The sequence below is a fragment of the Zosterops lateralis genome (assembly GCF_965231275.1).
Source record: "Zosterops lateralis genome assembly, chromosome: 9".
Lineage (NCBI taxonomy): Eukaryota > Metazoa > Chordata > Aves > Passeriformes > Zosteropidae > Zosterops > Zosterops lateralis.
Genome location: NC_139769.1, coordinates 23631344 through 23646472, shown reverse-complemented (window position 1 = coordinate 23646472; position 15129 = coordinate 23631344). Strand labels below are relative to the sequence as shown.

Sequence of the window (15129 nt, the reverse complement as noted above, 5' to 3'; positions counted from 1 at the left end):
GTGATTTTGTATAAACTAATAAATTGGATGCTACCTTGAGTGTATCACAAGTTTGCAATGCTGCAGTGAGGATTACTAAGTGTTGTTTGAATTAGTTTGTATTCTCTAGTTACCAATTCTTTTAATGCTGAATGTAAAAGACTGCCCCTTTAAAAAAAGTACAAATATTTACTGGTGGTGAGTTTCAACTCCATGCTTGACCCTGCTGTGAACCAAGTAGCAACACAAAGAAGTTCCCTTTCCAATAACACAGTTATAAAGAAAAATGCTTCACAACCAGTACTTGCATTCATTTTTTCACATATTCTCAAAGAGAAAAACAACCCCATGTAATAGTGAATTTGCTATGGACAGTTAGTATTGTGCAATTCAGTCTTTCTCTTTTTTTCTTCAGCTCACCTGCAGAACAGTAGGGCTCACTGACAGCTCAATTCTGTGTTTACAATTAAAAGCAAACACACACAGGTTTTGCACTCTTGGACTCGAGTGAGCTCTCTCAAACCCAGATTCATGTGGACAAGGTTACCACCATCTGTTTTATGGCCTGCATGGTCTGAGGAGGTACCACGTCTTCCAAGGGACCAAGTCCACATAACTTCTTCTCAGCCAAGATTTAGAGCAATGCTTTGAAAGCCTCAGAGAAGCCAGGGGTTGGTTGACTGGACACAAAATTGTAATCCACTAAAAATAAAAGAGAACTGAAATTTGAATGTTGTTATAAATGAAGGTGTTGGTCCTGATGCTTTACATTTGGATTCTTTACTTTTGTTTAATATAGTTGGGATTTTTGGATGGTCTTTGTGTTAGTAATGTGAGTCTTTTGTCACAGATTGGATTTGCATGCCCAAAACAGCAATGCCAAGCCCATGTAATGTTTCAGTGTATATATAAGGTGACTGTTTTGTGGTTTATTTCATAGCCTTAAACTTTGGCAGGATGGAGTTACTCATTCACAAATTTTTTCAGAAGAATCGTTTGTGCAATTATTCAGTCTCTGCTGTTACTTTTGCTCATTTAGGTCCTTGTCTGAAGCTATGTCAGTGGAAAAAATTGCTGCTATCAAAGCCAAAATCATGGCAAAGAAAAGATCCACTATCAAAACTGATCTGGACGATGACATAACTGCTCTTAAACAGAGAAGTTTTGTTGATGCTGAAGTGGATGTAACTAGAGATATTGTCAGCAGGGAGAGAGTATGGAGGACAAGAACTACAATCTTACAAAGCACAGGCAAGGTAATGCTCCGGATCCAAAGCTGGGTTTTATAATCCCTATGACAAACTGCATTTTTATTTTCTGTATCTAATTGTTAATCAGATGACGGGGATTGTGTTCATACTCCATGTTAAAGGTGGGCTTGCAGAGCTGTTGGCACAGTGACGGAAGAGTTTGTCCTTAGCGTGTTACAGTAAATCTAAATTGTATCTCCAACTACTTGCTTCAGCCATTTAAAAGATACTAAGTAATCACTTAATTCCTTTTAACCAAAGCTGGCTTGAGCCCTGCCGTGGGGAGGGCTCCATGAAAAACCTGTGGGTTGGAAACAGACCAAAGTGGGGAGTAATTGATAGAAAGAGCAACACATTTACATTGAAAGTCCAAAGGCCTCTACGTTGTGGAAAACACCAAAGAAGTAAGGAGGAGAAATGCTGGAATGAACAAAACCAGAAAGTGTTACCATGAAGAGGCTTTTGTCCCTTTATCTACTTTTGGCCTTTGGTTATGTGCTCTTCTGAGCATGGTTGCACGCACAGCTGACAGCTTGCTCTCTTTGGAATGTGAGGCTTTCTTTATTGCAGATAAATAGACTTGGCACTGAATTTTTCAAGGAGGCAGCAGTAAGTCAGTTTCTAAGAGCTTTCAAGAGTCTGTTTTCCTGAGGTTGTTAAACTGCATCCTTTGCCTTTAACTACTTCTTTTAAGTATTGTCACAGAAGAATAAATGTTTAGAAGTAAATGAGCTGTCAGTCTTGATCTGTCTTATTTTTAACAGTATTTTACATAGCTCTCAACTTCCCAGTATTGTCCCAGGGCATTAGTGGTAGAATAATTTAATTCATAAATTACGGCATAATTACTGGGTCTGTGGCACATCCCTGTGTGCCACCTACAGAATGAGTGTTGCTTCTTTGAGTCTGGGAGATCTGACACAGGGAGAAGGACAAGAAACAAGAGATGAAGTTTGTTCTTGGACTCCAGCATGCAGTTACTGTGAGCAGCCTGATGAGTGTATGGGCATAACAGCAAATCTTCTGTTTTGGTTTGTGCAGGGTTGCAGGAACATTCTTGATAGCTTGGTCAGAAATCACCAAGTGTTAATGTTTATATTTTCCAAGTAGCAGTGAGAGTAAGTGAGGGAACATTACTTGTTACTGAGAGCTGTGGTTTATCCCAGATCAGCTCAGGTTTTTTGTACATTGGCTGGTATGTGGTTGGTTTTTTTTTTTTGGTTTTTTTTTTTTTTTTTTTTTTTTTTTTCTCCTTGAACCTTTGTGAAAACCTTCTTGAAAGTCATGAAGAAACTTAGATGTGTTATCTCAGGCAAATAATTTCTTCCTTTCTCGCCATTCCTTTTAAGGATTTTGATCAGGGAAGCACGATACCGCTCTGTAAATGCTGTTTTGACTCTTCTCTATGCTACTTGAATTGCTGATGTGCCTGATAGTTATTTTTCTTGTGAATTTTCACTATCTGCCTGGTATGGGTTTATCTGCAGTCTCTTGAATCCTCCTAGAATATTTAAACCCAAAATTGACTTCAGCAGTGCATACCTTTTTATTATCTGAATTGCTTTGGAACTCCTGGGTGAATGGTAACAAACAGTGAGCACTCCTAAATGTAAATTTTGTCATTTCTTTGCAAAAATTGCTTCAGTCCAAGGCTGCTTCTCAAGCTCTTTTCCACAAGGAAGCACTCCTGTCTGTGCAGGTTTTCCCAGTGTTCTCTGTAGTAAACTAAGATGCAGAAACAGTTTAAGATGCAAAAAGGTAACACTGGGAAGATCAGGACACAGTACAAAAATAAAAAAATCTCTTGACCTTTTCAGCTTACTGACAGGTTTCCTCTGGTTTTGATATGTTTGAAGAAAATATTGATTCCTCCAGCAATATGCTCCTCCAAATTCCTCACAGATGCCAATAATATTAACTGTAATTTTGAAGCATTTACTGTTTCTCCTTTTGGACACAATATAAAGTTTGCTTTATAGAACTGTTCCAGGACTTTAAGTCTCCAGTGATGCAGTGTTCTTTTTTAACATTTTAAAAAGTTCTCATGCATTCTGTCCTTTTACCTGCTGCTTTTATTGCCAGCACCTTCATTGTCACAAATCTCCTCTTGCTGAAATTACAGTGATAGATTCTTTTCCTGGCTGTGGGTTTTTTTGGTTTATGAGAATGTGTAATTTGAGTACATTGATACTCCTGTTGTAGAAGGTGCTTCCTCAGCTGTGTCATTCCCAGTTTGTTTGACCCTTAAGATTTCTGTAGTGCATCACACAGGTCCCTTGTCTGTATGACCTCTCTGTTACACTCTTTTGATCAGATGTTGTATTGATCCCTGGATGTATTTTTACTGATTTCTGTGAGGTTCCTGTTGTTTGTAAAACCAGACATTTCAGTTCACTTCTCCTCTTTTGGCTTTAAGATTTCTACATTTGCATTTATCTGCTTCCTTATTGTTACATTTTGCTTAAAACTCTTTTTTTTATTATTTTTTTTTTTTATTTTTTATTTTTTATTTTTTAATTTTTTTTTTTTTTTTTTTAAATTTTTTTTGAGTTAGTTGTCCATAGCTTTATATATGGTTATTATGCAGTTCTACCTCTTTTGGAAAGTCAGTGTTTGATTTAATTCCCTGTAGATGAGTCATCCTGCTTTGCCTGTTTTAAATATTTGTTGACTTTCCCCAAGTCTGTAGTGTAGTCTTCTAGATTTTTATGAGTAGTGTGGCATTTTCATGTGATCACTTTTCAGAGCCAAATTGCATTTGTTTAGTATAAGGATGTTTTTCCTTCAAATAGTAACTTAATTTTAGAACTCTTTGACAGTATATGTTGTTGAAAGGGATTTAATTTCAGGAAGAGTTTTGAATCCATACATAGACTATTTACTATTATAAGTGTTTGAAATGTTAGGTTTTGCATCAGTGCTCTGCACAGGTTTCAACTGTGTGCCTGTTTTTAGATAAATGGGAGGCTGTTGTGTAAAACAAACCATTGAACACCTAGAAAAAACCCTGTTTTTATACTGAAATTGATTCTTTCCTTTCACATCCTTCCTCTAGCTTTCTTTCCTAAAAATCTTTTTGTTTTTATAATCTTCTGTAGCAGGCAACAGCAATCTTTTCTGAAGGAAAAACTCATTTCATCTCTACTGTAAATGTACTTGGCACTTGAACTTTTCCCATGGGAACAAATTAAAGTAGACTAAGCAGGAGTTTCAGCATTCACAGGTGTATTTGGGGAGTGTGTTTTTGTCCATGACTGCTGGTGTACTTGGTTTATATTTCATTATTTAATTTCAATCTCCCAGACTGCTCAGAACTGTTTCTTAGATAAGCACAGCAAGGTAACTGGGTGGGCTGTGTTGAGCGTGCTCTACTTGTGTGTAGTGAAATCTTAAAGCTGGAATCTTGGAAATGTGCTAATACTGGCTTTGTGAATTTGTAACTTTTTGAAATGAACCAGTGTTCTGGTATGAGCAGCTCTGAGCATTTCAGATTTAAAAACAAACAAACAAACCTCTGATCCTTTCCTTTGTAGAGTGTGGTGGGTTGACCTTGGTTGGGTGGATGACAGGTGCCCACCAAGCTGCTTCCCTCCTCAGCAGGATGGCTGGGAAAAAAAGATGATGTGAAAAAATGTGTGGGTCAAGATAAAGGCAATTTAATAAAATCAAAGGCTGTGTGGGGAAGCAAAGGAGGACAAAAGATGTATTCTCCGCTTTCCATCAGCAGGAAATTTCTGGCCACTTCCTGGGGAGCAGGGTTTGGGTACATTTAGCTGTTGCTCCAGAAGACAAATACTGTAAGAAGAAATGGCCCTCCTCCTTTCTCTTAGCTTCTCCTGCTGGGCAGATGTCATGTCCTGGGGAATATCTCTGCAGTCAGCTCTCCTGGCTGTCTGTCCTCCCAAGATCCTGCCCAGCTCCTGACTGCTGAGGAGAGCCTTGGTGCTGGGCCAGCACTGCTCAGCAGCAGCCAAAGCACTGGGCTCTTATCAACACCTTTCTGGCTACCAAGGCACAGTGCAGCACTGCCAGGGCAGATAGGACAGAATTAACCCCACCTCAGCCAGACCCATTTCATGTGAAAATGCTACAGATTATTGCTAAAACTTTAAATTTTGGCCAGCACCCTTCAGTTATCTTTTCTCACGGTTGCAAGTATATTAGAGTTATATTAGAGTGAACTCTAATCCTATGTACAAAGAAACAGCATAATCCAGCCTGTCAAAGATATGAGAAGCCTTGAAGGTTATGGCACATAACCTTTCTAAATCTCTTCAGCCGAGAAGCTGAGCAGTAGCTACACGCTCCTGATGTAGGTGCATTGTCCAGGCAGACACATTTACACATCTGTGAGCAGCTGGCCCAGCTGCTGCTTTGGTGCATTTCTCAGCTTTTAGCATGTATGTATATATCAGCATGTATGTTATATATTTTAGCATGTATATATTTTCTCCTCCCTGAGCCTTCTGTAAGTCTTCTGAAGCCATTGCCAGGCACTCGGAGTCTAGAGTGACCTTTATGGTGCCTTAACATTAGTGCCTGCCTGGTGAGAGTCCAGGGAAAAGCACTGAAGTAGAACCATGTAAATTAGACAGGAGAAATTGACATTTGAGGTGTACATATTTCTAATGGAGTTAGGTGTGCATAAAATCTAAGGATGATGGGATGTGGGCTCTTTCTGCAGATAACTCTTTATAATGGGAAAACTATTAAGAATTGACATGGGATCAGAGTTAGGTGAAGCAGAGTCTCTATAGTTTCATAACCTTTACATCATGAAATTGTATCTTTTTGTGTGACCTTGTTCCTGTAAGTGTGTACTACTTACAAGGTCAACGTTGAGATGTTGAAGCAATGGTCTGGTTTTTTTCTTGCTGTTGCTTCCCTGCTGCAGACTGGTGAATTTGATTCTCTCAGAGTCTGGGTAGTTACACTTTCCCTGCTTAATATGTACAATAAATTTAAAAAATACTCAGAATTACAGCTGTTTTAATATAATTTTGTTCTTTTTTCTTTCTAATAAGATAGGAACTAAGCCTAAATCAAATAAAATATTTTCCTGCCTTAATCCTTATATTTATATATCTTCTGTTCATATGTGAAAAACTTAGATTGGGTTAGCCAGCACATTTTCTTAAGTTTTGTTTTGAAAGCATGGAAATCTTATACTGTATAACAAGTAATTTGATTAAATAAACAACTTTGTTTTTTAGGTCTTCATGGTTTTTCAGCTTTTATATCTTTAGTTATTGTGGCCCTGTTTTAATGTACTAGTTCTCTGTACTTTTCTTTGGGAAAGTTACTTCATGTCCAGTGTGTTGTTATCCATGAGACAAGATGTTAATACAGAAGGGAATAGACTTGAAGCTCCAATTTAATTTCATAGCTCTTGACTGTGAGTTTTATGTATTAAATTTCATCAGCTTGATTTGTATTTCCCCACTCTGCCCCCCCCCCAGCTTCTGGGTATTTTTGTGTGCATGGTGAGAGAAGCCCAGACCTGAGTAGGATGATCGGAGTTTACAGCTGACGTAGGTGGAGGGATTGGCATTTTCCTGCTATGTGGCATTTACCTTGGATGTAACCCACAATTGTGAATTTATCTAATGCAGCATCTGAACTATCCCAGCATGTTGTTATTTTGTGGTCTTCTGTATTCTTGTACACAAATATTAAAAAGCAGAACTGGGTTTTTTTTCCTCCATATGGAGCTGATCTTCGTGGTGGTCATGATTTTTAGTTCTGTGTTACCACCTGCAAAATATTACTATTGCAGTTAGTACTTGAATATTTTATTTTTAAAATTAATGTATTTTCTCTATAGGTTTGATCCTTTTCACAGTAACTACTGTTTTGAAGTAAACGAGAAATCATGTTTTCAGTTACTTTCAGTTTTCATTTTTGTTCTGATGACTCTTGACCATTTTTTACTGGTGAAGTCAACTATGAGGAGGTTAATACTACAGTTATAATATCAGTTACAGTTTCAGTAATTTAATTTAGCTGGAAAAACAATTTTGAAGCAAGACTAATAGTATTTTAATCACTTTAGACAACTAAGAGGTTTGGGAGTAAAATTTTGGATATTTTAAAGAAAATGGATTGTGAAAGCATCCCATGTCTGGGCTCTAGGTGGCAGAATTGTCTCACATTCGTGAAATTCACAGCAGTGGGACTTTAACAGCAAATTGAAAAAGGAAAGGTGTGCCAGGCAACTGGTGTCCTTATTAGTCCTTCAGGTGGGTTTGGAATGTCTGTGCACAAATGAAATGGTACAGCCTTAGTGCCCAAACTCCACTTTATACAGGACTGGCTTTCTTAGTAAAACCAGGCAGATTTTTTTATTGCTGCCAGGCACTACTGCAAACATTTTGAATGTAGCATTTAAAGGAAAGATGGGCCAGATTTGAAAAATTTAATTATACCGAGCAGCAAAAAAACTTCTTTTCTCTATATGTGCCTTGAATTCGACCAAAAACCCTGTAGAATAAAGCATTATGTTTCCTGAAAGAATATTTAGGTCAGCTATAAAGTAATTCCCTTAACACTACTCTAACATAACTATTAAAAAACTATGTATTTCCATATGCTGCATTCATAGGAGAAATAAACTAGGGTTATGTATCAAGGGGATTGGGATTTTTGAGATTTTATGCTATAGTGTATCTTCAGTTGTTACAGTATTGCTGGTCTTCCTCGCGTCTGAATTAACATTTCCAATTAAATGTTTCAGTTGTCTTTCATATAATATTCTTGCTATAAAAATTTAGTGAAAATAACATAGAACAAGTGAAAATTTCACCTTTTTACTGAAAACATAGTCCACAAATATCCAGGGAGCTGTACAGTGAGCATAATCCACAGCTATACAGGGAGCAAATATACTCATAGCTATGTTTTCAGTTCAGCTTTAGTAATATACAGTTAACTTTTTGAGTGGAACACAAAGAAATGCCCAGATTAACTTTTTGTGAAAGGAGTGTCTGATTTCTATTTTTTCCCTCTAACAGTTAGTACCAAGTTCAATTTTAACATTTTTATAGGCTCCCTAATCTGAAGCTTGACAGTGTCATCATATTCTCTGCTTTCAGTTGTTTAGCAATACAAATTCCAGTAGTGTAATGTGAATTTCTTGAGCTACCATTGTCCTGAGGGCAGGATCACAAACATATTTATTCAGGTGGTTAATCTGCAGTCTCCTGTGTGGCAGTGCTTGCTGTGTACCCCAGCATGGCTTGTCTAGCTCAAAAGTGTACAGAGAACAGTCTGAGGGGTACTGTGAGACCCTGCAGTTGTGAATTTGCAGAAGCAGGGAGGAGAGAAAATCAACTTCGAAGTTGGTGAACAGTTTGCAAATTGAAGACACATATTCTGAGACATAGGAGAGTGATGCCTTAAAAGATTTTTTACCTTTTGGTTTGAATTCCAGATTTAAATATGCGCTTTAATTTTAAATGTGCAAAATATTTTCTTTTAAATATACAGTTTATCACTTCATGTTCCTTGTGAGCAGTATTTTAATTTCTGCTGTACTTTTATGAGGCCATCTCAATGCTGTTTTCATTTTTTCTTGTCATGCCATATATAGGAATTACTGAAAATGTGTGATAGGAATATTACCATTTTGGCACAGCATCACGTCTTTCAGCCTGCCAATGGCTGTAAAGGATTTAGCATTATGTCTTAGCATTTCAAACAAATGTATAAAGAAAAGTAGTTGAGGCTCAATTCCTCCTTCTCCAGCCCTAGTCTGAGTCTGGGCAATGTTTACAACATTCTGCAGCTCTTGATTTCCTGGGCTGCATGTCCAAGAAATCCTTTCTGTCAGTTCAAATAAGAGTTTTTTTGAGTTTATATGGTTTTTCTTAGGCTCCTCTTCCTCTGCAGTGAAACACCAGAGTGTAAATCTGATTAAAAATTGGTTACAACTTGGCTATAGGAAAGTTTTGAAGCACTGTAAGCCATGTTGTGTAATAGGGTATATACTTGTAGTTTTACATGTTAGATTGAAGGTTTTATATTTGTCAGATGATTGAGATGAGGTATAATTAATTTTTTTTCCTCTAGAATTGTTTTCAATGAAGCTGAAACCAATGTTTATCCTTGATGATCAGTATTAGAAAAAATATTTATTAATTAATTTTTGCTAGCATGATAAAGCTGCTGTAGTGACTAGAAGTCTTTGTTAATGAGAATTAAGGTTATGTTGAGAAAAGAAAGCCTGCAATTTTTTAGAATAAACTGTGATATATTGTGATAGAAGTATTTTTATTACAAAAGTTTAGTTTAATTTAGTTAGTGATGTGGCCTCATTAAGCCTTCCTCATCAGAGCAGTCTGATTTGACTGGCCCTGGGATTTGTCCACAAACATCCTGGCATTAAATTACCACCAGTGATAGTAACTTGATTTGGTGTATGTTAGTCACTGTGTTGGCAAGGCATAGAGCATCTGTGTAGAGAAACAAATATTTTGATGTTTGGGTTTTTTTTCCCTCCTCTTTTCTGCTCTGTCCCCCAGATCAGAAGTTTTTGGTAGTAAAAATGTTGTACTTGATTACTAAGTTGAGCTAAATCTAGGACAGAAGCTAATGGATATTCATATTCTGATCTCTGAAGGGATGAACAATGAGAAGTTAGCAGTTTTCAGCTCTGCAGGGCTTTACAAATCAGCTGCTACATGCAATGGACTTCCTGCTCAATCATTTTTCTGTCACACTAATAAAATCCCATATCCCTGACCAAGCCAGTGACCAGCAAGAAGATGATGTTAGTTTGAGTGCTTGTTAAAACACTGCTGGTTTTCTTTCCTTCCAAACAGCCATTAGTTATGGCCCTGGGGGTCTTGCATTTTCATGCAGTGGAAAAAAAGACATCAGCAAGAACATTTCTAATTCTAGGCTTATCAGTGGCTTGTTTTCAGCAGATGGGAGAAAGAATCTTCTGGGATTTTTTTACCTGAGTTTGGTCCAGGATGTGCAATTTAAGGTTATTAAAATCCCATATGTTTAAAGGCCTTTGAAAAATTCATCATTTGGAGTCCAAACTCCCTTTAGGACTGTGTTAACTGTAGGTTTTATGAGTAAGATATGGATATGAATGCTGGTTGTAACTTCCTGGTGACTGGAAGATTTGGCTTCTTGCATGGACAATCACTCTCAAAACATTGTTAATTAGTTCCTCCTTGCAAGTTTCAGAAGATGGAGTAGCCTGGTTTCCTAGAGACAGTGTGTGATAAAGCACAGCAATGACAAGAGTTGTGACTGATATGATGCCCAGGCCACAGTTTGGGAGAAATCTGAATTTGCAGTAAAAAAGCCTGTCATTTAGACTTTGAGTATCCCCATATAATTGATATGTACATGGCTTGCAGCTCTTGAAAGATTTTTTTCTCCAGGATTTTTCTGACTGAAAACAACTCTGAATTTAAAACTTTAAACCACGGTTTTGTGTGAGTTCTTTCAGATTTTGTCAAAAGAATTTGGTTTGCTCAGGAGATGGCTTTGCCTTTGTGAGTGGCCTTCCAATTCCTGCCCTTGGTGGCTTGCAGTGGATTGACAAGATGTTCACTGAGGCCAAGTGAGCAGGCTTAGGGAAGCTTTGCAGTACAACTCTCTAAGTGATTTCTACAAAATTCACCCCAGAAGTCTTTGTTTTGTAATTCATGTGTTTGTTTCATGGTGCCAGTGGTGTTAACACCACTTCAGTGTTAATACACAACACTCTGGAACAGTGTAAGCATTTTGTGAATATATTCTGAACCAGTAAAAAAAAAAAAAGCTGTTTTCCCTAACTGATAAAAGGTTTCTTTTACTGAGCCATTACTTAAAACTGACATTAGTAAGAGACATTGTGTACACTTAACTCTGTAGCTTATGGGTTACAAGTGCTTTGACAGGAGTTTGGTTTACCTAGTGAAGCCAGTTAGATTTAGCAGGTGTGGGCTTTAAAGAATAGGGGGTAGGAATGATGCCTTAAAACCCTGTTCATGTTTGGGTCCTGTCACAGAACAGGTGTCAGAAATCAGCCATTTAGAAAATTGGTGCACCAGTTTTGGTTTTTGGTGAAACGTAAGTTAACCAAGTGGTGTCTTCTACCTGCATGGTTGGTATGTGAAATGCAGGTGGTCAGTAAAGGTTCACAGGTACCTGATATCTTTTTCAGAACTTTGCCAAGAATATTTTTGCAATTCTTCAATCAGTGAAAGCCAGAGAAGAAGGCCGAGCACCCGAGCAAAGACCTGCACCAAACACGGCACCAACGGTAAGAGCGGAGTTGGGACAACAACAGTGAGAGGACAGTGTCTTCTTGGTGTTACACACACAATTTGTTTTGGTTTACTTCAAAAAAATACACATTTTTCAAGCATAACTTCACAGCCATTCTTTGACTTAAGTTGCATTTATTGGTATTTAAAGAGTTGAATATATTAGTTTAATTAGTTCAATATGCTCTTGTTACTGAGAGATTAATCTGCTGGTGCCAGCTTCTGCATCCATCAAGCATTAGCCACATGCTGCATCTATTTGCAAAAAAATGTATTTGATGAGAGTGCTGCCATTTCAAATGAAATGTTTTGCTGCTTTTCTGACAGATAGGGTAGCAAATGTTTAAGAATCTGGAACATGACTCATGAGTGGGAACAGCTCGAACCAGCTTTCTTTTGCCTGTAATAAGGCAGGACAGACTTAGAGCTGTATTGTTTACTTCTATCTAGGTATTAGACAGGATTTGTTTAGAGTTGTGGTGTTTACTATTATGTTCTATTAAACCTAATATATCTTTGAACATGGTGGTAGTCTGCTCTAAAAGCTGTTTATTCATGCTGTGTTTTGTTTTTGCTGCTACTGCATTTAACAAAGAACTAAATTTAAATAGCAATTTAAACATGTAAATATTTGATTTATGTTGAATTTCTTAAATTGTGCATGGCATTATTCCAATGTCCCACTCAGAATAGGTGTGAATACATAAATAAGCCATTTACATAAAGGATTGAATTGGTATTGAGTGTACCTCTAGATTGGTGCTTTTTAAAAACTTTTTTCCCAGAATACCTTTTTTCCTCAGAATTGTTTTGGTTTTTTAAAATTGTATTTAGCAAAATTTTATCTTAATCAGGCTGATAAGGGAAATTTTGTGTGGCTGAAGGCTTAATCATGAATTGTCAGTTGATGTTTTTTGCCTTACTAATTCTTTAAGTATAACAGAAACTCAGTAGAGATTTTAGTAATGTAGTTTGTTACTGTTTGTTATTTTAGTTTTGCCTCATGTTGTTCTCTTTGCATTCAGTACTAAACTCTGTTTCTGTAAGACTGTAAGTGGATATTGAATGGAAACATCAGAAGTTTTCAAATGCATTGAAATTCATATGAAAATGAACTGGTTTTAGACACTTGAGTAGTTCTCAGTAACTCTTAATGAAATTCAAAAATCATTTAGTATGTTTTACAAATGTTGTTTAACCTGTTTTAGGATCCGACTTTACGAAATAAGCAACCTATTCCAGCTGCCTACAACAGATATGATCAGGAAAGATTTAAAGGCAAAGAGGGTAAGTTGATTGCAATGCTTTTTTCAAAAGGAAAAAAAAAATGAGAATCCAAACTGACAAGTCATGAAGTTCATATTAGGGGATTTTCTCTGCTATTATGAAACCTATGAAAAGACAAAAAACTAGCTGTAACTAAAGATAGCTTTCCAAGTAATAAAATCCAAAGTGTTATTCTGTAGAAATGATTTCTACCTCTTAGGAAGCAAACTGAAAGCTTAAAACCAGAACTTCTTGGGAGAAAAAAAATTGTTTGGGGAGAGTCCTATGCAATTAACAAAAAAGCACAAGTACAAGGATAAATGTCAGGTGCATAACATGTAATAGATTCCTTATCCTCAAACAATCACAGTTACTCTAAAAGTTGCTTCCAGTAATTTCAAGTAAATATTATCTAGTTGTGTCTATTTAAATTTAAAAACAAACTGGGAACAGCAGTGCAAAACACAAATGCCCTTCTGGAGAGGAGATGGAAACAATCTACAGCATTGAAGAATTCTCACCAATTTTAAAACATGGTGAACATTGAACTTGTGTGATGATTTGTCTTTCTAATGCAATTTTTCTGCTGTCCCCATTGCTTTTTTTAATCTTGTTTTTAGTACGAGTTCAGTCACTTCACTTTCATGTCTTGCTGTGGTTTTATTTTGCAATCTTGTGTTTGTTGTGCTTGGATGGTTTTGTGCTTCTTGCAGAAGGTCATGCAAATTTTGTTACACTTCTGAATTGCCTCTTCCTCCTAGTTCTCAAACAAAATAATTTTCCTCTTTAATGGAACTTCCCATGTTTTTAAGGGTTTAATGTTTTTAACGGCTTTCTTTTCTGGCTTCAAGGACTTACATGCTGCTAAATGCTATTTTAAACTGTAAGTGAACAATTCAACTTGCATTTTTAGGATATTTGGCTTTGTCCAAGTTTTGTTCAGGGAAACTGTAGCCAGCTCATCTCTGAAATGATTGAAATTTAAAAAAAAAGGTTTTGTAAAGATGCATTTACATGTGAATACAGCCTTTATATTTATGGGGGTGTTTGTTTGTGTATGAAACTTCCTATGGGAAATTTGGTCAGATATTGTATTATATCCTCTTGAAGTCTATCCCTGTTGGCCTCAATATACTTCATTTTCAGTGCAGTGGTTTTATTTACTACTGCTCATTGTCAGTTGCATGGTGGGATGGAGAAAAAAGCCAAAGCAGGATGTTTGGTAGCTTTTTCAGCGCTGAAAAATAATCTAAAGTAGCTTCCATGAAGTGGAAAGTGGAATTATTACAAGAAAAACCAAGGCAATTTGGGAAAGAAAGGAACAAAATATATAAAGCTAAAGCAACCCTTCCGTGAATATTTTTACTAGTCCTTACTGAGTTTCCTTCTGTTAATAACTTAAACCTTCAAAACTCAGCTATCTGCCAAATAGTTTTCCTTTTAATACCATTTCCTGTTAAGATTTAAAAGTAGCAAGTATCTAAATTGGACAGTGTGAAATAAAAAAAGGCAGAGCAAGAAATCAATGGTCAGGTGTTACAGTTCAAATGCACCAAAGCCTGTAATTCATTGTAGACTCTCTTACAACAAGAGGCTCAGGTGCAGGGATGGTCTGTGTGCTCCTGGCTGCCAATTGACATGGTTCTGGTCAGGAGCCCTGCAGACAACATCTGTCCTCAACAGATCGGTGGGATTTTTTGCTTTTACCACATGTGCGTGGTTCAGGAGGGAACAGGAAATAACGAGTTTTGCATGGCAGGAAAGAAGAATCCAGAAGAGTTTGTGGAGCAGCTCATCAGTGTGAACTTAGTGTAGAAACTTTATTATGATGAGATCAGATGACTGACAGGGAAAAAAAGATTGTCTGTAATTAGCAATGGTGAAAAAGCCATTTCAGTGTTGTGTGATTCTGAGAATGTGGTGTTGATGGTTTCTCTTGGTGCTGAAGTGGGGTAGACTGGACTGCAGCAATTGTTCCAGTTGAAAGATTCCTTTGTGATGTGGTCATATTCTACCTGCCTGACTCACTGTCACACTCCATTCTAGAGTGTTTTTATCTGCCTTAACTTTCTGGTTACTTATATTTGGTGTAGTCACACAAAGTTAATTTTGTATTTCAGGTTTCTAGGTATATTTAAAGAAATACATAGGTTAAGAATACCAAGTTAGCTAAGTGTGGGCTAGCACTGGAAATAAAAACGAGGTGTTGGAAAAGAAGTATTTTAAACATGAAATAGACTTATGAAAGGTATTGGTACATCACATGGAAGTTACATAGAATTAGTAATTAGCATCTGAGTTTTTTAGGAGAGGACCTAGAGGTATTTGAGATCTTCTTTGGCTTCAAATTAACTTCAGGAAATAGCAAA

At 36.9% G+C, this 15129-nt stretch overlaps 1 protein-coding gene across 1 annotated transcript in view; it reads left to right on the top strand.

The window, feature by feature from the left end:
• Positions 1 to 15129, top strand: part of CDC73 (cell division cycle 73) — a 102581-nt gene that overhangs the window by 8899 nt on the left and 78553 nt on the right. Inside the window, exons 7-9 of the mRNA XM_083867191.1 lie at positions 1019 to 1235; positions 11392 to 11490; positions 12703 to 12781. Coding sequence (XP_083723317.1) covers positions 1019 to 1235; positions 11392 to 11490; positions 12703 to 12781 — 395 coding nt within the window. The remainder of the gene's footprint in view (positions 1 to 1018; positions 1236 to 11391; positions 11491 to 12702; positions 12782 to 15129) is intronic.